The sequence below is a fragment of the Vigna umbellata genome, chromosome 1, assembly GCF_029865625.1.
Source record: "Vigna umbellata cultivar VRB3 chromosome 1, Vumbellata_1.0, whole genome shotgun sequence".
In the NCBI taxonomy this organism is placed as follows: domain Eukaryota; kingdom Viridiplantae; phylum Streptophyta; class Magnoliopsida; order Fabales; family Fabaceae; genus Vigna; species Vigna umbellata.
In genome coordinates, this window is record NC_142165.1 from 77,785,291 (window position 1) to 77,810,171 (window position 24,881).

At 34.4% G+C, this 24,881-nt stretch overlaps 2 protein-coding genes across 2 annotated transcripts; both read right to left on the minus strand.

Annotated features, from left to right (window-relative positions):
* Nucleotides 1-13,616: 13,616 nt before the first annotated feature.
* Nucleotides 13,617-14,773, minus strand: LOC148206459 (protein PHOSPHATE-INDUCED 1-like). The gene has a single exon (XM_088104310.1). It carries the CDS (start codon nucleotides 14,745-14,747, stop codon nucleotides 13,815-13,817), a length of 933 nt encoding a protein of 310 aa, XP_087960436.1. The 5' UTR covers nucleotides 14,748-14,773; the 3' UTR covers nucleotides 13,617-13,814.
* A 7,587-nt stretch (nucleotides 14,774-22,360) lies between these two features.
* On the minus strand, nucleotides 22,361-23,986 carry LOC148206460 (protein PHOSPHATE-INDUCED 1-like). The gene has a single exon (XM_088104311.1). The coding sequence runs from the start codon at nucleotides 23,433-23,435 to the stop codon at nucleotides 22,482-22,484; it is 954 nt and encodes a 317-aa protein (XP_087960437.1). The 5' UTR covers nucleotides 23,436-23,986; the 3' UTR covers nucleotides 22,361-22,481.
* Between the last annotated feature and the right edge of the window lie 895 nt (nucleotides 23,987-24,881).

Below are 24,881 nucleotides of genomic sequence, written 5' to 3' on the forward strand. Positions count from 1 at the left end.
TATTCATCTAGGTTCACCATGAATATGGTGAACTAAACTTTGTATGTTTGTTGGGGAATCAATGTAATCTTTTGAAGCTCTCATATATGGAATTTGTTTTTACATCTGTTATTTAAGACCTATGCTTTCTTTCATCATTAGTTAGGGTTTTTCCTCTTTGCTTAATGCTTGCGTTGTTTAACTCATTCGATGCATGATTATTGGTTTTGTCGATACGGGCACGTACGGGGAAGTCTAGATCCGGGGAATCTCTCCCAATATTATATTGGTTGTCGTTAAGCTCCTGCACTTATGAACTAATTACTAGGAATGCTAGGAATTGTATGAACTCGTAATTAGGGAGAAGCCTTCTTGAAAGGTACTTTAGAGAGTGGCATTAACAATGATGATTTAAATGTTGAATTCCTAAAATATATGAGAGTGGATAAGATGAAATTGACCCCCAACAACATATTCATACATATATTTCATTGAAAGTGTTTATCTTTTGCTTTTGTCATTGATCAAAACCTCATGCATACATGTTTATTTTCGTCTTTTGCATATAAAAATCCAAATATTTCGTCCTTAAGTCTTATCTAATCAACAAACCACACAACTAAACTAGGCCGTGAGTCCTTTGGGAAGAACGATACTTGGTCTTACCAAGTTTATTACTTGAACGATTCGGTCATACTTGCCGATTGTAAAACAAGTTTGTGACATCATATTTTGGTGACCATAAATTTGTCCATCACCCGGCTCCCATAGCTGTCATCAATACCACTAGTGACATAGGAGCTTCATTAAATCACCAAATTAGTTCAAAAGTCTCCAGTTCTCCTGATACAACTAAAACATTTTAAGTTTTAATTCAAATGTTGATAAAGGTATTATGTCATGGATCCTAGACTCTGGTGTAACTGATCATGTTGTTTCCTCTCTTGAACACTTACATTTATAAGAAAAAATTAACCCTGTCACTATTAGTCTCTCTAAGAGCCACCCATAAAGGAATTGTTTAAATATGTGATAAGCTTTATCTAAAAGATGTTCTTTACATGCTACAATCACTTTTCCATATCTAAATTGGTTATGCATAAAATGTTCGTGGGATATTCACTTATTCAACATGTTTTCTCCAAGACTTCATAACACACAAGATTGGTTCAACTAACCTTGATGTTGCCTATAGGTCTTTCACGGTCCTGACAACACTACTTCCCTTTTTGTCAATTTTGCCAATAAACAACACATACACAAAGATGGTAGTAAAAAATCTATGGCACAACCATTTAGGTCACTTGCTTGATAAAAGATTAGATATTATAATCAAAATATCCTTACATTGACCCTAGAATAGATACTTGTAATGCTTGTCACACTGCTAAATAGAAAAGACTGCCTTTTACTTTAAATAATTTTGTTGCCTCAAATGTGTTTGATATTGTACATACTAACATTTAGGTACTATGTTCCACTGCTTTTCTGCATTCTCATAGATAATTTTTGACAATTATTGATGAGAATACTAGGTACATCTGGGTTCATTTAATGAGATATAAGTCTGAAACTCGTAAACACATTTTCCATCTCATATCTCACACCAAAAACGAGTTTAAAACCAACATTAAAATCATTAGGTCTGATAATGGAAATGAATTTGCGATGCATGACTACTTTAGTTCTAAAGGAATCATCCATCAAACCTCCTATAATGAAATGCACCAACAAAATAGGATTGCTGAAAGAAAACATCAGCATCTTTTGAATGTTACTAGGGCCTTGCTTTTTCATTCTAAAATCTCTAATCAATTATGGACATATGCTCTCAATTATGTCACTTTTCTTATCAACATTATGTCTACTCCTTTTCTTAATAACAATTCCACATATGAAAAATTTTATCACAAAGACTTTGATATCAATAGGCTTAAAGTTTTTGGTTGTCTCTATTATATCTAGAGCTGTCAAAACGGATAACCCAGCTCGACCCGGCCCAACCCACCACAGGTTGGTCAGTTAGTGAGCCAACCCAACCCGACTCATTTATTAGCGAGCTGAAAACATTTGAACAAGGCTCGACCCACCACGGGTTGGTGGGTTAAATGGGTTGGCTCACTAACTCACTTAATTATAAGTTTTTTTAAAATAAAAAAATTATAAATTTTTTAATTCAAATCTAAATAAATTTCACTTTAAAATGATGTTAAACTCCAAACACAATTAAAAAAAACAAATATCATATAATCCAAGCGTAATCCAAAAACAAGCACAAAAGGCGAATAAATAAGTTTTTAATATTGATAATTTTTGTATCACTTGTCTATCTATAATATTAGAGTCTTGAATAGATAAATTATAATATTTTTCTCTCTTGAAACATCTTTTTTTTAACCCATCTAATATATAATAAAAAAAATGCTAATTAATAATATTAAAACACAAAATGGTAAATAATTAAATTAAATTAGGTGGGTTGGTGAGCCAACCCGGCTCACCACAGGTTCAACCCACGTGAGCCCGGTTCTAAGTGAGCCAGGTTGAAAACTAACCCGCATAAAAAAATTACATTTTTTCAAACCCAACCCGGCTCAAACCTGTGGTGAGCCAGGTTGGCTCGTGGGTTACAACCCATTTTGACAACACTAATTATACCAACACTCTTCAAGCTAACCGCAACAAACTTGATCCTTGTGCTACATCCAACATTTTTATGGGCTTATATACTACTGCCAAAGGTTATATAACTTACAGTCTTGATACTCATGAAATACAAATATCTAGAAATGTTGTTTTTTGTGAAAGTGATTTCTCCTTAACATAACATCTACTCCAATTAAACATTCTAATTTACCGTTTCCTCTACATCATAATGATATCTTTCATGACATTGATCAATCCTATAACACCATTAGTGATCATCCTTCTAATACTAATAATGAAGAACATATAGAACACAACCTTGCCTCCCCTAGGAATCTACAAGAACTAGAAAAATACTTTCATATCCAAAAGATTTCCAAATAGCTTCTTGTAACACCATTACAACTAAGCATCCTATTGACCATGTGCTACCTTTTGATAGAATTTCTCCTGCATATAGAGTTTGTATCTCTTCTATAGGAAGTAAAGTTAATCCAAGAGACTATAAAGATGCTTTATGGCATGAACATTAGCGTTATGCTATGAAGAAAGAAATCACAGCCCTTGAGTAGAACCAAACATGGACCATTACTGGTCTCCCTCCCAACAACAAAACCATAGGCTATAGTCTATGAAACCAAGCATAAAGTTCATGGCACAATTGACAGCTTTAAGGCTCGCCTAGTTGCCAAAGGCTATACACAATTAGAAGGCATTGAATACTTTGACACCTTCTCACCAGTTCAAAACTTACCAATGTTCGGCTAATTCTATCTTTGGCTGCTGCAAAGAACTGGCACCTAAGGCAATTAGATGTTAACAATGCCTTTTTACATGATGATTTACATGAGTAAGTGTACATGTAACTTCCATCGGGAGTCACTATCCCAGGTAATAATCAAGCATGTCTCCTCCATAAATCTCTATATGGCATGAAACAAGTTAATCGATAATGGTATGACAAGCTTTCTTCCTTTCTTCTTTCTCACACATTTACTCAAACATCAGGTGATCACTCCTTTTTTACTAAACATAGTGGTGATACAATCACCAGCATGCTAATCTACGAAAAGGATATAATTCTCACTCGTAGCATACATGAAATTGATAATATCACTAACTTGCCAAATGCTCAATTTAAAATTAAAATTTTGCTAACTTGTCTTACTTTTTAGTTTACGAGGTTGTCCGCAATCCTGAAGCAATCTGAAACACCCCAAATAATTTAAGGGTATTACTAGAAGTAAAAACCAAATTAATTTGATATCTAATATAAACAACCAAACTTTATTTCGATTCAATCAAAGTACAGTTCCAAACTTACAAACTTTACACAATATAGTCTTCACCACTTAACATAAGTTCAAAATTAAACTTACAAGTCTTACACAACATATTTCTCTAATACAAATTTATTCTTTTTACAAAAAAACCCCTGAAAGTTTTTCCAAGCATGTCTCTCATCATCTCTAAGCTTTTTCAACTGCATCTACAACAGTATATGCTTATGCTCACGTATAACATGACTTATACGATCATATTACAAACAAATAAGCATACAATCATTAAACTTACTTATAATATATAATTCAATCATGTATCAAAAAAATTTATAAACACAATTATCCCAATGTTTCTTCTTATAATCTTATATTTCCCATAACGTGTACAAACTCAACACAATTTCACCAGTCAAAGGTTATAGATCAGCCAAATTTTATTTTATTTTTTTTTACTTTACATAAAAATTTATTCTTAGTACAAGTTCCACATTCAGGATCTAAACTGATAAATTGAATCATAATTTACCTAGAATCTTGGAAAAAAATTTCAGTTCGATCTAAACATTAATAAAGTGGAAATTTGAAATTTTGCATCCGTAATTCAGGAACATAAAATTGAAATTCTTAATAAACACCACTTAGTTTTAAAAAAAATAATGGAACAGTCAAAATACATCAACATGTCTTAGGAACTACATATCTAAATTTTAGGTTAATCTAACAGTTAATCTAACGGTTAACTAGGCAGAGATTGAGATTTTTACAACTCGAAAACATCATTCAATTGGGTTTTCGACACTATCAAAATTGCAAAATTTAATTCCTCCAAGTACAGACATCCAGTTACAAATCCGAGTGGTCAAAATATAGTAATATATTTCTGGAATCATTTATCAAAAATTTCCAACTTAATCTATCGACAAAAGAAGGGGAAATTTAGATTTTTGCGATATAAGTTAGAGATAGAAATAAAGTGATGGTCATTCTACCCAAAATTATAATATTATTTCCCGTAAGTATAATTCTCAAATTAAAGATCTTCACAATCGAAGTTAATTTCTATGTCTTATAAACTATATATTAAATTTGCAGATTGATCTAATGGTAGACTAAGTAGGAATTAGAGTTTTACTAAGGTAGCTTCGAAAAATGAAAAACATGATCAAAATTTTAAATTTCACAATTTGATTGAGTATTTACTCCAACATTTTTATAGTTTACTTATTCAACATAATAAAATGCATTCATCAGAGATTCCATACAAAATGAATATATCACAAAATAAATTAATAATAATAAAATATCACTATAAATGGTCATCAGAGAAGAATCAAATGTTTGATGAATCAAACCCACCATAAACACTAGTATATATGACTAGTCGCAACTTACTGGATCAGACCAAGGTTGCTTTATGATCAGGGATGTACCAACTCCGGTTTTTAAGATTCCTTTGTCCTACCATAAAAAATAACCTTAATATAAACGTTCTGGGGAACTAAGAAGTTGAATCTGGCATAGCCGGCTAGACATCTTCTTATCCTTCTAGAAAAATGCAAGAGAAAAAGAAAAAAATACAATAACCGTTATAGGGAACCAAGAAGTTGAATCTGGCATAGCCGATTAGACATCTTCTTATCCTTCTAAAAAAATGCAAGAGAAAAAGAAAAAAACAATAAAAGTTCTCGGGAACCAAGAAGTTGAATCTGGCAAAGCCGGTTAGACATCTTCTTATCCTTCCAGAAAGATGTAACAGAAGCATAATATCATTCTAAATCCATAAAGAAAATCAAAATTCTAAACATATTCAAGATTTCAGATCATACAAAAACAAAAGACTCAAGGTTAGCTTCCCTTACCTGATTCTCGCTCCTTCCTGGATGAAGAGCACCTCTTTAAAAGCTCTTACTACCTTCTCTACAACTCAAATTCTAGTCCTAATATCTCCTTATTTTTTACGAAAGTCTTGCTCAATTTCACTCTCCTCCCTCCAAAACTTCATTTCTCACCCCTATTTATAGTTGAAGTTAGAGTTACCGAAGCAGCATTATAGTAGTATTGTAGCAGTCTGTAGTTGTACTACATTTTAGTGTAGTAGTACTGTAGTTGTACTACATTTCACTATAGCTTGTACTACATTTTTCCTGTAACAGTACTGTAGCAACACATGATTCACGAGGTATTCTTATTGTAGCACTGTACATATTTCCCTGTAGCACTATACATGTTTTTACTGTAGAATTTTACTATAGCATTTATACATAAAAATTTTCTATATTTCAAAAAAAATCTAGCATCTTAATTACAACTATTTTCAAGCTTCTTATAGAATCCACTTATCATAATGAAAATATGTCATGGACCTCCTCAATGAAACAGGGATGCTCGATGTTGCCCCTATTAGCACCCCATGAACTCTTCTGAAGGAGACTTGCTTGCTGATCTTGTTCTCTTTTGAAGATTGATTGGGAGACTCATCTATCTCACTAACACCCGTCCTGATATCACCTACGTCATTCATCACTTAAAATTTCCTTTCCAACTCAAGCTCATCACCAAATTGCCTTCAAAATCCTTTGATATATCAAACAAACTCCTTCAAGGAATATTTCTAAAGGTAACCAGTAACCTTACTTTGGAGGCTTTTAGTTATTCTGACTGAGCTGGTTGTCCTTACTCATGGAAATCTATCATTGGCTACATTGTTTATCTAGGTGATTCACCCATTTCATGGAAGTCCAAAAATCAATCTACCATATCACGTAGCTCTTCTGAAGTCGAGTACCATGCCTTTGCTCAAATCGTATGAGAAATCCAATGGCTCAGTAATCTCATACACGACCTTTGCTACCTTTCACAACTTGCTATCATCTTTTGTGACAATATCTCTACTACAAAATCGTCACTAATCAAGTCTTCCACGAACTAACGAAACATATAGAGATAGATTATCACCTTATAGAGAGAAAGTTCAACAAGGCATTGTCAAACTTCTCCTTATTCATTCAGCTTTACAGCTCGAATATATTCTTACCAAATCCCTCCCTCCTTCCACTTTTCACAATATAAATTTCATGCTTGGCACCATCAGTATCTATGTCAAGCTTGAGGGAGGCTGTCAGAATACTAGATCCTAACCCTCTTAATTTCCACCATCTGTTTTTCGTTCCTCCTTTATTTTTCATTTTTCCTCTTCTTTCTCTCTATATATGTATATTCTTCTTCTTTGTATGCAACATAATATTCACATAATACACATAACTCTTTTCTCATTTCTCTATTTCCCTTCTTCTTCTTATTCATATTCGTTATTTTGTGTTTATTTCTTCATCTTACATAATATTTTTTCTTTTTCAGTGTCATAATAAATTTATGTTAGCATAAAGCTAAAGAGCAGAAATTTTGATGATGTCTCAAAGTCACGTCTCAAGTGCTCGTATTGCAAGAAGATATTCATGAAGACTTGTTTTTATATTAAAGCTTTTATAATTTAGTAGATTTATGTATAGGATGTGGTTTATAATTGATTCTAATATTTTTTGTCTTAGGTTGCGTTAAAATTTATTTTAAATCAGAAAACCTCATTTTATACTCAAGATAATTGATTATCAATTTATAATAATTGATTATAAGTAATCAATTATGACTTGCCATAATTGATTATAATGAGCAATTATGAGAATTTTTAAGCAAGTTTTTTTACCGTTGTGCATTCATTAAATGTATAATTAATTACCATAATTGGATAATTGATTATCACAAGTTAATTAGTTGACAACGGATTTTTGGAGGTATCCTTGAGTGAGATCTCTATAAATCAGATTGGGACTCTCATTCTAACATACGAAATACAAAATACGAAATAAGTGTATTTTGAAAAATCTTATCTACAGTGTGCGGTGATAAGTGTTCTAGGAATTGTTGAACCCTTGTGTTGTGGCTTTGAGAACTTGGCTTGTTGGCATAGAGCGAGAACTTTCACAAGGAGTGTGATTGAGTGTTGTTGCTGTTGGCATAGAACGAGAACTTTCACAGGGAGTGTGATTGAGTGTTGTTGTTGTTGTTGAGTTAAAAGCCTGTCATCCTTCGTGAAGCATTCGGAGGAGGTGTTCATCCTTTGTAAAAATTCAGAGGAGGTGTTCATCCCTTGTGGGTTACAGGGGAAGTGACTTTCATCTCTTGGGGTAACAAGAGAGGTGGTTTCTAAACTTTTACAAATTGTTTCTTTGTGATTGTAATTTGTAATTGTTTTATGAGTAGTGAACTGTTTATCTTGTTTTGAGATAAGCGATTGGATGTAGGATTGGTAAGATCCGAACCAGCACAAAATCATTTGTACAAATTTCTCTCAACCTTACCCTCTTTATTTGTCTTTATTATTTGCTTGGTAAGTTTAATTGAGTAGAAATTAAAAGGCACACGTTCGTATTAAAAACCCTCTTGGTTTGTTATCCCACGCTAACAATTCCGCTGCAGCCGCTCTGACAATTTAAGGTTTAAACCCTCGGATCGTCCTCGTATTTGTTGGGGAATCTCAAGTGGATCCTCGTATTTTCAACTGTCAAAATTGGGTCCAAATATTTGTAAAATTGAGCCAATTTTGCCCTGTCCATTAAGTTTTCACAGACGGCGTTAGAAGGAGCTAACATGGTGCACACATAATATGCTGATGTATAAATAATATATTACATGGAATTTATTATTTAAATACAGAGTCTTTGAGGTGGCACCAAATGTAATTGTTTATTTAGAGATTTGTTCAAAACATTTTTACTGAAATAAGATTAGAAAAAGAGAATTAGGGATTTGGTCAGGGGAGAAGAGGAATTGGAATCCAATAGGAGAGAAGACAATCAGTTGTATTCTACCAATCTGAAACCCATTAGGGTTTTTCGCCTCTCTCACCAGACCAATTGGTCTATGCATCCTCCACTTGAATCCAAAGGGAACCAGAGGAACCCCAGAAGCGCTCATCTCCTCCGTTGATGGCGTCCGCCTTAGCCTCCACCCAACCGGCCACCGTGAGTCGTGGTCCAAGGCGTCGCCAGCACCGTTGTTCACCGTCGGAAGCATCGTCGGCCACTGCGTCGGGTCCTCCCTTCTCCTTCTTCTCTTCGCACGTGAGAGAGAAGCTTTCTCGTTCCTCCGTCAATCGCCTCTTGAGCGAGCCCGGCCGTTGCGAGCCTAGTCGATCATAGTATGCTTCTCTGTTAGCATCTTCAGGAATTAAGGTTGAAAGAGGGATTTCTTAGACAAACTCTCCAGGAGGACAGTGCTCTGACGATCGATCTGAAAGTTTGAATGTCATGTCATGTCTCTTAATGAAAGGTTTTCAAGATGTGCTCATACATGGTGGGATTGAGATATTCAGATCTCGCCTTGTGAGTTCTATCCACCTTTTTCGATCATCCTCGTCTAGGGTCATCAGATTGGGTGTGGAAACATGATTCAGTTCAAATGGAGATCCGTGTTCTCTTAAATTTTGAATTTCAATTCAAAGAAGGCATCTTGCAAAAATTGAACATGATTATGTGATAGCACAAATGATGAAAGGCTTATTTTGTGATTACCTTAAACTCATGTCCTAAAGTTAAAGAAAAATAAATAAAAGAAAATAGACTCATAGAATAAAAGGAAAAAGGCCAAAATGGATAACAAAGGAGATTAGTGGCAGAGCAGAGTTTTCCTTCTTGTCCGTTCAGAACTTATTGGATTGACCCTTTCAAGATTTTTCACTTGGTAACACAGTACCCCATTTTAGAGTAAGCAAAAAGCGCATTTTTATCCAACATAAAAATTCAAATAGATAGTTCATCACTAACCTGTGTGGAAGTTGTTAAATGAGGTAGCTAGCTTATTTCAACTTCTCCATGGCTTCTTTTCTTTCCTTATCTCTTCCCAAGCTCAACTTAATAAAGGCCTCTCCTCGCATAGAATGAAAATACTAAAAAATGATCAAGAACTTAAATTTAATAAAACCTATTAAAATTCATAGAAATTGTTTATAAAGTCTAATAATTTGATGTATGCATTGAATTATATCCAAATGTTTGATAAAAAAATATTTAAACATGGGACTCTGTCAGATGTTACATTTAAGTTGGGAATCAATCATTTTTTGTATGACAGGGAAGTGCTTGGATCTCCAAGAAAGCCAAGGTAGAGATTTCCCACATTTTGATAAGGCGAGAAAAAATCCCCAATTCAATTTCAGAAAAAACCCAACCCCAGTGTCCTAACAGTAGAACTCCAAATCGCATTTTAAAAACTACAGAAAAGGAAACCAAACGCATCCACCCAAATTGCAAGCCTTACGCGAGAATAGGAAACTCAAAATCCCAAACGAAACCTTCACCGCAAAACGCAAAGCCAAGTTGCGCCGTCACCGTGCCTTCGTCGCACCTGAACACGTAACCCCTTCCTACAAACCCTTCCCAAGACCAAAGCAAAGAGGGAAGAACCTATCTCCCTTGCGACGCGAATCAAAGCAAGAACAGAGAGAAAAGAGTCCCTCCTCCGAAACGAATCGTCGTTGTCGCTCACCACCATTAACAACCATCACCGTCGCCGTTGGTCAAGGGATCTTTTTCGGCCGCGACACGCCATAGCTTTCGGCCTTTTGAGCTTTCCAACCTGGTCATCCAATGATCCTTCCTGCTCATTAAAAATTTCCAGATATGAAGAAATCCCTAATCTGAACAATTAAATAATATAACATTACACATCATATAACATCTATACAATACTTAATAACAAATTAAATAATAAATTCCACGTAATATAAGAAGCATAGATCATCATTTTAAATGTGCACCACGTTAACAAATTTTAACATTGTGTGTCAACACTTAACGAACAGGACAAAATTGACTCATTTTTACAAATATTTGGACCCAATTTTGACAGTTGAAAACACGAGGACCCACTTGAGATTCTCCTACAAATACGATGACGATACGGGGGTTTAAACCTAAATTTAACAACATATTCACTTGTATCACACATCATTTCAAGGTTGTAATTTTTGGTTTTTTAAAAAAAAACTATCAAGGCAATCGTCACCAAATGAGAAAATTTGTTGATGAAAAGATTGTAAAATCCAACATGTCCTTAAAAAAACTCCTAGTTCTTTTGACATTTATTAGAGGAGGCAATTTTGTTATGATGTCCACTTTTTATGCTATATCAGCTTCGATGTTTTTTTCAGATATTTTATATCCAAAGATAATACTTTCTTTCGCCATAAAATGACTTTTTTTTTTCTCCTAATTAAGAATCGGATTGATTTCTACGTTCTACGCATCTTTTTAATCTTAAGATGATGTTTACAAACATAACTTCTACCTATAATTAAAAAAAAATACTTAAAATTGTTAGAGTTATACTGTAAGGTGTGTTCTTTTGTGTGTATTTGGGGGAGATGATTTGGTGGAAATGATTTGAATGGATTTGAGTGGATTTGAGGGTAATTTTTTAATTGTTTTTTTGAGTGGATTTGTGAGTAATTGAGAGTGGATTTGGAAGTAAAGTTTGTGAGAATTAGTGTAGGATTTGATTGATGTGATAGATTTTAAAAATTAGTTTAATTGGTAGAAATTAAAGATTACCAAAATGTCTCTAGTTATAAAAGTAATATAAAATGTTATTTATTAATGTTATATTTATTTGTAAAAATATTTATAAAGAGAAAATTAATGTAGTAAAATTAATGTAGTAAAATTAATGTTTAAAAATTATAAAAATTCTAATGTAGTAAAATTAATTTAGTGCCACCAATATACAATCCAGTGGGAGCAAGTGTTCCAGGCTCATTAAAGTCATTCATAATCCCAGATACTTCCTCAGGTTTTAACTAAATAAACAAAAACCCACATGTTATTAAATCACCAATTAAAACAGATCAACAAAAACAAAAGCAGATCCGTTAACAGTGGAGTTCATAAGAGCATGAGACACATATAATAAGATAATCAATCAAGCAAGCACGCATCAAACTGACAACATCAGATTAAAACACAGTTGTTGTATTCAACAGCTCAAAACTACTAAGTGCAGTCCAAGTCAATTCGGATTGGTTTCCATTGCGGATCAGGTTTAGCATATTGACAAACATGCCCTTAAATTTGAACTGTATTGCAAGACAATCGTTCTGGAATCTTGGCTTGATTTATAAGTGAAGGCATTGAGCAGAGATCAGAGAATCTAGAGACTTGAGTAAAGAATTAAGAATAAACAGCGAAAGGAGGCGATTGAATTGGGAAAAGAATAAGCGAAGATGGAAACAAAAACTTGAGGAAAGCCGGAGCTCTAAGCCCAAACGCTGTCGTCCTGGCCGATGATAGTGGCGTGACTTAGGTGGTTTCCTTCAATCTCGCAGAGAAGGTGGTCGTCGACGTAAGTTTGCCACGACATGGTTCAGATTGTTTCGGGGATTTTCTGGTTGAGAGTGTTCGGTGATCCGATAACTTGGACGAGCTCAAACTGGATACCACATTGTCTAACTGAATACGCCTCCATTGGATCTCACCATTGAAGCTTGAACCGGTTACGGCATGTGTAACTGAATACGCCTCCGTCTTCTACAATGTTACGCCATCGTTGTAACCGATTACGTGCGACTCAACAGCACTCTTAACCGGATACCCTCTTCTTCGAACCGAATACCTGGCTTCTTCCATAATGCTCCTTCCTTCATTTCTCATCTTCATCGGCATCCTATCATCAACAACAACCTTCTTGCTCCTCCAACTCTCTTCCTCTTCAAGTAAATGACACAGCTTCTACCTGCAGCAAAATAACCCCGTTAATATATTTCGAAAGATGTATGGAAGAACAATGTTCGTACTTCAAGTTATCGAGGGCATATAAGTCTTTGTCCCCTAAATCAGCGCAAATCGTCGCAGTTTTGGGAAGATGAATTCAACAGTGTTTATTCGCAAATCCTCGCTCTTCCGTTGTTGCAAATCGGCGCAAATCATGCGAAGAGAACAAACCTATTTTCAAATCCATCCTCACCAATCTCTATAAACAGTGAAATTCTTTTAAAGGAACACAGCCTAAATCTCAAAAAAGTTGTACCACCTTTTTCTGTAATGTCATTTCACGTTGGACCATTCAACATCCCCTTGTGTGCTTGTTAAATGACGTGGTTTTGTCATTGTTATGGTAAATTTTTATTATTATATTATTTTATATCATGTATAGTCTTTTATTAATTATAATACAGTGAAAAAGATATTTAAGTCTTCTTTTGGGTAACTTTGTAACTATTAGTCTTAATCGTGCTGCAAAAAACAATTAGACATTCATGTTAAAGTTTGAGATACTAGTAATTAATACCATAATTTCTTTTATTAACATTTAATAATTATTTTTACTATTATTTACTTTTTCTTTATTTTAAATCATAAAAGTTAATTTTCTGAAACATTTCATTTATATAAAAATTGTCAAATATTATTTAAATAGTGTCAAATAACCTTTTAAATAAAGATTAAAAGATTAAAGTTGGCAGCTGAGTTCTGCAAACACTGCTTAAAGTAAAAATCAATAAAAGAATATTATAGAAGAAGATCTCTTGTCCCTGTGACACTGGTTTTTTACGTCCATTTGTAACCGGTAATTTGAGAGAAAAAACAATATTTTATGCTGTTGTGAATCATGACAGATGAAAAAAAGGCATTAATGTGAAGTGGGAGTGTTCAAATATGAGTTGTCACCTTACCGCTGTCCAAATGTTATTAATTAATATAACTGTGCTATAATTTCTGATAAATCTCAATATAAAAGTTTATTATAACTCAACATCGTAATATTTAAAACTATAATTGAATGAAGAAATGAAAGAATGTTCGTGTAGCCTAAGAGCTAAACCGGGTGAAAGGTGAAAGCTTTTGAGCAATGGTTTTAGACGATGGTCGAACAGGCAGAGGTTTTAGGGTCGACGAGAGCTGGCAAGAGATACTTCCTTCCGTTAACCCCATTGGCATTGTAGCTGGCACCGGTTGTGGGGTCCACCAAGAGGTTCCCTGCATAACCAGGGTAGGCGCCCTTACCGTAGACGCCGGTGCAGGCGGAGGCGGCTTCCAGCGGAGCCTCTTTGGGTCCCTGGAAGTAGCCGTTCCCGAAAGGGTTAGTCACAGTTCCAGCCAAGAGGCTAGCCACGTTGATCACCATGCCGTCTACGCCGACATCGTTGTTGGGCGCAACCAGAGCTGGGCTCTGGGGACCGTATATGGGTTGGTGGAATGGCCAGGCGCATTGCCCCGGGCACTGGGTTTCAGAGTTACCCACCCAAATGTATGCGAACTTGTACCTCTTTCCGTTGATACGCGCCCCCACGGAGGACCCGTGAGTCCCGCACCTACTGGAGCAGAACCCTTCCACTGCAACGTCAGAGGAGGTGAGAACAACGTTGATGGCGTTTCTCTGTGGACCCTTGGATGCGAGTTTCACGATTTGATCGGTGGTGAGTGATTTGCCGAAGGAGTAGTTTTCATCGAGGATTTGGGAACCCAGAGAGAGGGCGAGTTTGGGGGATGGGGTTTTGTAGTACTTTTCGGTGGCTTTCCACCACGTGTCAACCGATGGTTGGGGCGTGACGGGTTTGGGAGATGAAAGGGAGGTGATGAAGTCAGTGAGTATGGCTTTCTGGGAAGGTTTGAACTTGCCATACCAAATGAGGTTGACGGAGATTTTACCTGTGAGAAGAGGTCCTCTGTGGTATTGGAACTTCAGTTGGGGCTCTGACTGAGCGAGTTTCCTGGGTGAACTGAAAGGAAGAATTGAAACAGCCAGAAAAACACTTAGGAGAAAGCTTAAGGATGTTAGAGAGGCCATTTGGTTTATGTTTTTTAAGAAAGAAGTGAAATGTTGTTGGTGAAAGAGGGAAGTGTTGGAGGAAATATATATATAGTGGGAGGGGGTGAAATAAAACGAGGGAGATGGTGTGAGTGGAGTGATTGAGGTGATAACGCGTTTGCGATTTAGTAGTGAAATCGAAGGGAATTGATTTGTAGGTTTGCATTGACCGAGTGGTGAGGTTGGTGGGACAGAGGATAGCCAGCTAAGGGGAGAGTTGGCGCGGATAATAACAGCAGGAGATGGTGACATGAGGACAAATCCCGTGTACCCTTTGAAGAAGGGTAGGGTCCTTTTGTTTAGTTCATGGAAATCAATTATTTATTTATTCCTCAAGAATATGTGCTGGATATGCTTGCTTATCTGGCTACTTCCTTTTTCCTTCTATGCTTCCAAAACAATTTGACTTCTCCATCTGAAAGCATGCTTACTAGGAAAAAAAAAAATGTGCTCAACAAGGTTTGATTATAAAATAATATAGTTTGTAGCAAATGTTTTAGTTTGTCTTGGCAAGTTGAAGTTTGTTTGTTTTCAAAATTTTGCAGCATTTCAATATATATGGCATGCTTATTTTAAGATGCTCTTTCTGTGGTTACGAAAATAAGACTTCTTTTGTAGACATCAACCAGTGCTCAAAAGTAGGGAAATACTTCTGGAAGCATTTGTAGCAAATAAAAAGTTCAAACGAATAGATTTTGGAACATTTTTCCTTTATTAGAGAGATGTCACGTAATATTCCCAAATATCTTAAAGATGTTATAGTTGCTTTTTAACAAATAACTTTACTTTAAAGATAAAAAATAATATTTTACTTATTGAAATGATAAATATTATTACGTACAATAGTTAAATATAAATTAAGAAAAAAAATAGTAAGCTATTTAGTGGTATTAAAAAATTTAATTTGTATTATGTTTATTGCAACGGAATTATAATAACATACAATGTTTATCTATTTTCTCAGGTAATACATTTTTTTTTAAAAAAAAGAAGAAAAGTTTAGAGATTTCTGTCTATTTTAAAGTCGCAGTTTCATTAATTGAGACGTATTGGTGTTTGAAAACAATTTAAAATCTGTATGGGCAAATATAGACCTTTAACGTCGGAAACATCAATGGACGGGCTTTTGGCTCTTAAAATCTATTTGCGGGAATTGCTTAAAGAAAAGTCAGGACCGAGAAAAGAGGCTCCTCCTATTAAAGAAAAAATACGTAGTGCGGGACCCAAACCATGAGTTGCCAGCTTTCATCACACGGTTTTGACTTGTTTACCTGTTTAGCCCTGTTTTTCTTTTCTCGGGTAGCATACTCTAGCAAAAACTTACAAAATAGGATACTTTTCAATTCATAATTAGAATACAGATTTCCTTGGTCATTGTCTTTTTCCAACCCATTTCTAAATTTTTCACTGATTTTTTTTTTCAATAACACACTTTAGTTAATATTTATTAGCACACATTTTTTTCTTTTACCGTATTTTGATATTTCATTGGTTGAATTGTGCTGAAGAATAAGTTGATCTTCGAAAAAATCAATATTTTTAGCTTCTATATTTATATTTACTTTTTTACTTTTAAAGTGTAGGGTAAGAAAAAAATAAATAAGATTATATTCGAAAATAAATTAATGTGGTAATTTTTTTTATAAATAAATAGATACATTTTAAGTAAACTTCAGTTACTTAAACATTTAAAACAAGAATTGTTTCTGTTGGAAGGAGTCCGAGGCTGATTGTCTTCTCTCCTAGCTTCTCCTGACCAATGGATTGTCTTCCGATCTACTAATTTGTGCACGTTGTTCTCCCGATCGATGGTTGACCTGTAGAAAATACTCTGATGCTCAAGTCAGAAATGTTGTTTAAATGTGCTCTTATGTTAACTAGGAAAAAGATGTTTTTACCTGGACATTAATCTTGTATTTATAGGATTCATAATCATCCAACCCATTAATTATCCATTAAGACAATATATTTCTGTGCAATATATCCTGTCAATCACCCATAAATAACATATATTTTGTCCTTGAGACGACCATTAAACGTATTAATTGACCATTAATGATATTCACCCTTACCTGGTTTGCTCTTGTCAGACAACTAGTCGGTCGAGTGTTCCGGTTTCGGACTTAACGGAATTCTCCTTGGCCGCTCGGTTACAAGGATATAGTACAAGAACAATTTTAAGAAAGAATTATGAAAAGTTTTAGGAACTTCACCTTACTTTGTATGGTTTGTAGTATGCAAATATGTCGACCATGTTTCATATATGTACATCAATCTTACATAATGGAAAATGACTGAGTATAACTCAATTATTTTTAATCAAAAATTCAAGCTATAAATAAAAAACTAAATAATGTATTTTTATTTTACAAAAGTTACGGTTGCTCAATAAATATTTCTCTGTACTTCCTTTATATTCTTTCAAGAATTTTGACCACTTTATCTATCTATTTGTTTGAAGATCGCAATGTATTATAAAAGTCTTGGTATAAAGAACAATAATGATATCCTATCAACATTTGAATCATAAGTTCATCTATTATTTTTTTAAGTCGATATGCTTGCACGTGAAAAAAATGCTTGTATGTGAATCTTATGAATTCAAGACGAAACTATACATGTTAATAGGTGGATGGGTGAGTGTGGGTATGTGTGTTTGTGTGGGTGGATGTGTGTGTGTGGTGGATGTGTGTGTGTCTAGGTGTGGGTGTGTGTGGTGTATGGGTGTGGATGTATGCTTGTGTGTGTTTTAATTGATTAAAGGATGTATTGAATGTGATTCGGTAAGTGATTATCCAAACTTGATTTTGTAGGTGAGATTTCTTTGAAGGATTTTATTTCATATATATATATAGTGTGTGTGTGTATGTGTATTTATACATTTATAATTTCTATTCTTCTAGAAGATGTTTTATTATAATTATTTTAGTAAATTTCCATTCGTGAGGACTGTAAATACATTAATACATATATATAAATTATCTACAAACATGAGACAATTAACATAACGTTTAGTAATAATGTAACGTTGAGGTGAGGTGTTACCATATGTAAGTTAAAAATGAATAAAAACTCACTTTATCTCGCTTCTTAGCATATAATTGATTATGTTGTCCACCTTCGTAGCTCATTAAACGTGGTATATCTCTTCAAACTCAACTCTTAGGTTGAGGTCAACCTTATCATCTAAGGGGAATGTTGGGGGTACTTCATGAAAATTAAGACATTGTTGGATAAACTGCTTCGATCTTGATTTTGACGATATTCCAAGATCTCATTGTCTAGATAATGTAGTTGATGGTAAGGCATATATTAAGGATTATTTGACCAATAAGGGTGTTGTATGAATTGGATTAATAACTGTTGAGATTGTTGATAGGAGGATCACATATTTAGATGAACCCACAATCTTAGTGATATTTGTGTTTTTGATGATGATAACACATAATTAATATTAACACATGTGTATGTACTATGTTATACATGTTATATGCTTATGCTTACTGTGTTGTATTTGTACAAGCATATCTGTGAACATATTGTGTTGATTATTGCATACCATTGTGTTTGATATGTGATTTTATTTGCGTATGCATAATATGAGGTTTTGGAAATGAAAAACCACAAGCACCTAGCTTTAGCAATTTGAACTTTAAATTGTGGCAAAACAACAAGTTTTAAGTCGATTACATTATTGGTTAAATCGATTAAAAATTGTATGTTTGGACAAATATTTTTTCAAGTGTGTTGTGATGTATTTTGAGAAAAAAAGTTTTCAAATATATGTTAAGTGTTTCTACTTAATCGATTGCATGCATCTTGTATTCGACTATGTTTGTTAATGATTTGAAAATTGTTTTAATGCTTGACATAACTGTCACAACGGTCATATTTTTACATATGTTGACCAAGCATTTATTGAAAATTGATTATATTAATTGTGCTTTCAATTAATGCCTTTGACTATTGTTAATCTGTTATAACTGTGAATTGTATTCAACTAGATTAATAGCGTAATCGATTAAAACGCGTCTGATTTGTCTAATACTATATATTGACGCATGATTTGATTTTTGTAAGAAGAATGTATCTTTACACTTTTGTATCTTTTCAGCGTGTGCTTTGAAATCTTACAGAAGAGAGAAAAACTCCAAGAATCAAGAATTACCGTGGTGATAAAGTCTTGAGGATTTCTTGTGAAGCAAGATTGTTTGATACGAAAAGAATGATCGTTCTGCATAGGAAGGTGCTTACTACGTGATCAGAAAAGCTTTGGCAAACGTTGAGAGTTGATGGTTTCCCTGTGGTGTATACAGGAAGAAGAACGTGGTTCTTGACTTTGAGGGGTATCTCAAAGGGGTTGATAACAGAAGAGGATTGTTCTTGCTGCTTGTCTGTTTTGTATTGCCTATACCTAGATTAGTGAGTTAGAGAGGTGATTTACATTTTGACGCGAGGTCGCTGTAAAGCCCTTGGTGTAAAAACTCATATATATATAGTGCATTGACTTTCATCTCAGTTTGTGTGAAAGGACACTTGATGTAGGCAGTTTGGCCGAACCGGTATAAACCGAATTGTTTGAATTTTCTTATCCCTTTTCTCCGCATTAAGTCGATTATACTATCATTGCATTCGAATACGCTTACTGTTTTATTGCATACAAATTTACTTGCGATTCAAGAAAAGTTTAAAAACTTCCTGTTTTGCGAAAAAAGTTTTAAAAGCAATCATTTTTACACATCACCAATTTATCCCCCTCTTGGTGTGAGAAACAAAGCACTTCTTTTTTAACAATAACAATAATGTAATATGTTAAACAATCATTTTTAATAAAAATATCAATATAATATTTATACAAATAATATTATTTTCTTAATTTATAGAAAGACAATATTGCTTCATTTTGAGAGTAAGTGAGACTAAATTGAGTCAACGAAACATATATAAAGACTAAATTGAAATAAAGACAACGATTTACACTTATAGGTGATAATATCATGTCATGTAGTACTAACAGTGTCATATGTCACAACAAAACATATGTCACAACAAAAACCTGACACGTGACATCAAAAATTCTTACAAAAAATTTAAAAATATTAAAATGTTTTGAAAAAAATTAGAAGAATATAAGATTAACACATGTCATGTTAACTCGTTAATAATTTTTTTTAGGGAAAGACCTAATTAAGATACTTTGTTTAACAAAGTTATAATGCAATTAATTTTAAAAAAAAAAAACTAACTTGACATACTCCTGTCGGAGTAATTAATAGTTTTTTAAACCATAGTCACTTTGTTTTATATCTTCTAGGGTTATATGAAAATAGATAATAGTGTTTAGTAGGATTGAAAAGAGGAGAGATAGTTGTTTTCTATTGATGTATATCCGTTTGCACATTTGGCTTTCGAATTTTAAATGATTTTACTTTAAAAATTTTATTTAATTATATATATAAATAAATATTATATTATATATATATATATATATATATATATATATATATATATATATATAAATTTCAAATGAAAAAATATTACATAATATTTTTATGGCTTAATAGTACCGATGGTCCCTATTTTCATCAGGTTTGTTCGAAATGGTCGTTTTTTTAAATTGTTCAATGTTGTCCTAAAGAATGTAATTTATGTTCAATTTAGTTCTTTTTACAAACGACGTTTAAATCGTTAATGACCCATTGTCCTGTTGTGCAAAACCCAAATGAGATGACATTTAACTGTCCACGTGGATTGCCTTTAAGCATAGTGAGGTGGATTTTGAAAGAAATGCCATTTATTTAATGAAACCCAATTTTTGATGAGGGTGGATTCTAAAATTAGAGTTTTTTACATTTCTTCGGTGAAAGCTATAGTGAGGTTCGAGGTTAAGCAATCTTCTTCCCAATCTTGGTGGTTGATGAACTATGTCTGCTTCCCAATGTTCTTCTTCTTGTTGTTGCAATAGCTTGGGCTACCAGAGTTTTCATTCTTCACATGGTGGCAGTTCAATGGGGGTAGGGATAATCCACATTTGCAATTGTGGTGAGATAATAGTAGTAAAAATGGCTAGAACTTCAAAGAATACTAGAAGACATTTTTTGGGTTATCGTAACTACAAGGTTATGTGAATAAAAGCATTTCTAATTAAAGCCTATTTTCTTTATGTGTTGGTAATTAACATTGTGTTTGATGAATAACATAGTAGACCTGCTAATGTGATGTGTTGTAACTATTTCAAGTGGTGCAAGTGGTGCAATGAAGAAAATGTTGTTGATGAAAGAGATGTTATCATTGGTAGGAAACGGAGGAAGATTTATGATATGGAGAACACATTGAATGCTTTGAAGAGAAGGATCCAATTATTAGTAGCAGCGGTGTGCGTTCTTAGTGTAATGATGATAGTTATGTTGCGTGTATTTTTAGGTTGATGTGTTGTAAGTGTATTTTTAGGTTGATGTGTTCTTTGTGTTTTTAGGTGGTCCTGATCTGGTTTACTTTAGTGTTTTGAAGGTTCAGGTTTTTAGGTGGCCCCACTGTTAAGGTTGGGCGACTGTCTTTTGTAATAAATGAAGGAATGAAATGTGCATTAATGTTTAATTATTCAATTTAGTCCTCATTTCAGTTACTTATGTGCAAATGTGGTCTCCATGATGATGAGTGATGTGTGTATAAAATGGAAGTGGTCAAAATCAATATCAAAACATGGGTACATGAAAACATCAAAACAATATCTTTTCATAAACAGAAGTCAGTTCATGGGTACATCAAAACATCAAGTTACTATATAGCACATCAAAACAGATATAGTGCCAAGTATATGAAAACATTACAGAGGACATGAGCTCTTAATTACTAAAGTATATCAAAACAGATCTAATGCCAAGTGTGTAATGGTTTGTAGAAGACAAAAGTACACAAAACTTTAAAGATTAAGATGCATATGGTCTCCTAATTGGTAAATTGTCCCTTTTGATTCCTGATTGGCCCAAACTATTGCAACAAGAAGAAGAAGATTGGGAAGTAGACATAGCTGATCAACCACCAAGATTGAGAAGAAGATTGCTTATCCTTAAACCTCACTATGACTTTCATAGAAGAAAAGTAAAAAACCCTAATTTCAGAATCCACCCTCAAAAAATTGGGTTTCATTAAATAAATGAAATTTCTTTTAGAATCCAACTCTCATTGTGCCTGAAAGGAATTTACGTGGACAGTTAAATGTTATCTCATTCGGGTTTTGCACAACTGGACAAATGGACCGGTAACGATTTAAAAATCGTTTACAAAAAAAGACTAAATTAAACATAAATTACATTCTTTAAGATAACATTGAACAATTTAAAAATATTAGGACTATTTTGAATAAACCAATGCTATTAAGCCTATTTTTATCTATTAGTAATATGAAAAATGTATATTATCATTATGAATATTGCACAATATTTTTTATCCTGGTAACAGTAATATGAAATAATAGAAAAGTAATTGATACCAATTACTCCTCACATTTCATCATCTAATAATCGGACGAGTTTATTTACGTATTTCTACCTTTCACGATTTGGGAAATAAGATATAGTAGTAAAGATGAATGACTAAAATTAATCGATTAATAATACACCAATATTTGAAAAAAGCAAACCAATATAGTTTGCTTATACATACGAAGGAATGAATGAATATATCCCTAACAACTAATATAACATGTGATCCTCAAACTAGGGTGGAGCACGATGACGTGGAAGGGTCATACAAAGAAGGAAGTAGGTACTTCCTTCCATTAGCACCATGAGCATTGTAGCTAGCGCCAGAAGAAGAATCCACCAGCAAGTTTCCGGCGTAACCAGGGTAAGCCCCTTTGCCATAAACACCAGGGCAAGCCGACGCGGCTTCCAGCGGCGCCCCTGCCGGCCCTTGGAAGAACCCATTCCCAAACGGGTTCGTCGCCGTACCAGCCAACAGGCTCGCCAGGTTGATAACCATCCCGTCGATGCCCACATCGTTGTTAGGGGCCACCAACGGTGGGCTCTGCGGCCCATAAATCGGTTGGTGAAACGGCCAAGCGCATTGACCCGGGCACTGAGTCTCGGAGTTCCCAACCCAAATGTAAGCGAATTTGTAGCTCTTGTCGTTCCCCTTGGTACGCCCCGTCGAGGAGGAACCGTGGGTTCCACATCGGCTCATGCAGAAGCCCTCAACTGCCACGTCAGTCGAGGTCAAAACCACATTGACGGCGTTTCTGTGTTCACCCTTGGAAGCCAACTCAATGAGGTGCTTGTTGGTGAGAGATTTCCCAAGCGAGTAGCTTTCGTCCAGAATCTGTTTGTTGAGAGAAAAGGAAAGTTTACGGGAGGACTTTTTGTTACTGCTGAGGTGGTAGTATTTCTCGGTGGTTTTCCACCAGGAGACGACGGATGGTTGGGTGGTCTGTGGTGGAGAGGGTGAAGGTGAGAGTGAGGTGATGAAATCGGAGACTATTGCCTTCTGGGAAGGTTTGAAGTGACCGTACCAAATGAGGTTGATTGAGATTTTGCCAGAAAGAAGAGGGCCATTATGGTAGTGAAGAAGCTGAGTAGGGTTCTGCACCAACTCATTCAACCTCCTTGTAGCCAAAGAGACGTTGAAGATAGATAAGAGAAAGAAGATTTTCAAAAGAATGGTTGCCATTTTCTGAACAAAAGATGCCAACAAGTTGAGTTGGCTTGACAATTTCTTCTTGCGTATTGTGGGGATTTAAGAGAAGAGTATATATAGGTGAGAGATGTGTAACAAAGAAAAATTGAAGCTTTACAATTGGGGTACACTGTCACAGACTTAGACACTATTTCAAAGCGTTTCTTTATTCAAAACTGAGCAGTGTAACCCTAATCCACTTTTTCCTGGAAGTAGTTCAGTCCACGCGTTAGGCAAAGAGTGTTTGATGGAGGAGCGTGGGGAGCACGCGTTGGGGATGATGTGGGTGTGCGTGGTGAGAGTTTAGAAAAAATAAAATAAAGAAGGTTTTATGAGAGGAAAGAGAGACGTTAGATGACAGTCTGTATAGTGTTGGATAATTAACTGGCAGTTACGTAATCGAAGTTTGTGGTTTTATGAATGGTTATTTATGGTGTGGTGTGGGTATCCGAGGAGGCACGCTAGGCTACGAGATGCATATTCAACTCACTCTGTCTCCGTGTGTAGTTGTGTAACGTAACTTTACACGTAGATATAGAGACGTTATTAAGCTGTCTTTTTTTTTCTCAATTATGTTGTCTCGTGTTTCAATGTTTTTGCGCCAGTGTTTGACAACTATGGGAAAATTTAGACCCCAGCAGTACTACCGAAATTTAAAACCCATGTAAGTAGCGTTTCCTTTATCATAGCCCTTCTTGGAGTAACAAATACGAGCATCAAGATTTATAATGGCCTAAATATATTTGGTTAAAAATGTTGAATTTTATATTTGTTCTGAAATTTTAATTCAATAATAAGATTTTAAGTAGTTTTAATTGAGTTTTTTTAATATGTAATAAATAGATTCAAATCATTAACATTGTTTAAATAATTAATGATGATACATAATAAACATGGTGACATACATTGTTTTATGAGGTGGAATTTAATTATTGTTATTTGTAAAGCTTTTGTCAATAGAAAAAAAATAGGGATTTTAAAAAGAAAAGTAATGATTTGAGTTGAAAGGCCAAAGACCTACAAATAATGATAAGTTAGGAACTAGAGAACAAAGTTCAAGCAACTTTCATTAACCAGATAGCAAGGTTCAAGCAACTACTATTTAGCAAAAAACTCGTAAATAAGGTAAAAGAAACGGTGAAGAAGGATTATCATAAGGATTTTACATTTGATGAGGATGACAAATGGGCTTTGTAAAGATGAAAATGACTAAACCTGTCAATTTGGTCCTCTTTACATGGTTTGGCTCTAACTCACGTGAGTTGGGGCCAAAAAAATCCACAGGGTCAAAAAGCTCCTCGTAGAAAAAGCCCACGGGACCAAAATGTCTTCAAAAGCCTTGTGGGCCAGGGCCAACCCATGGACCTTTTTTTTAGAAAAAATGTTCATTTTGAATACAAGAAAAAATATAATTAACTCCTAATTTGTTACAAAAATAGT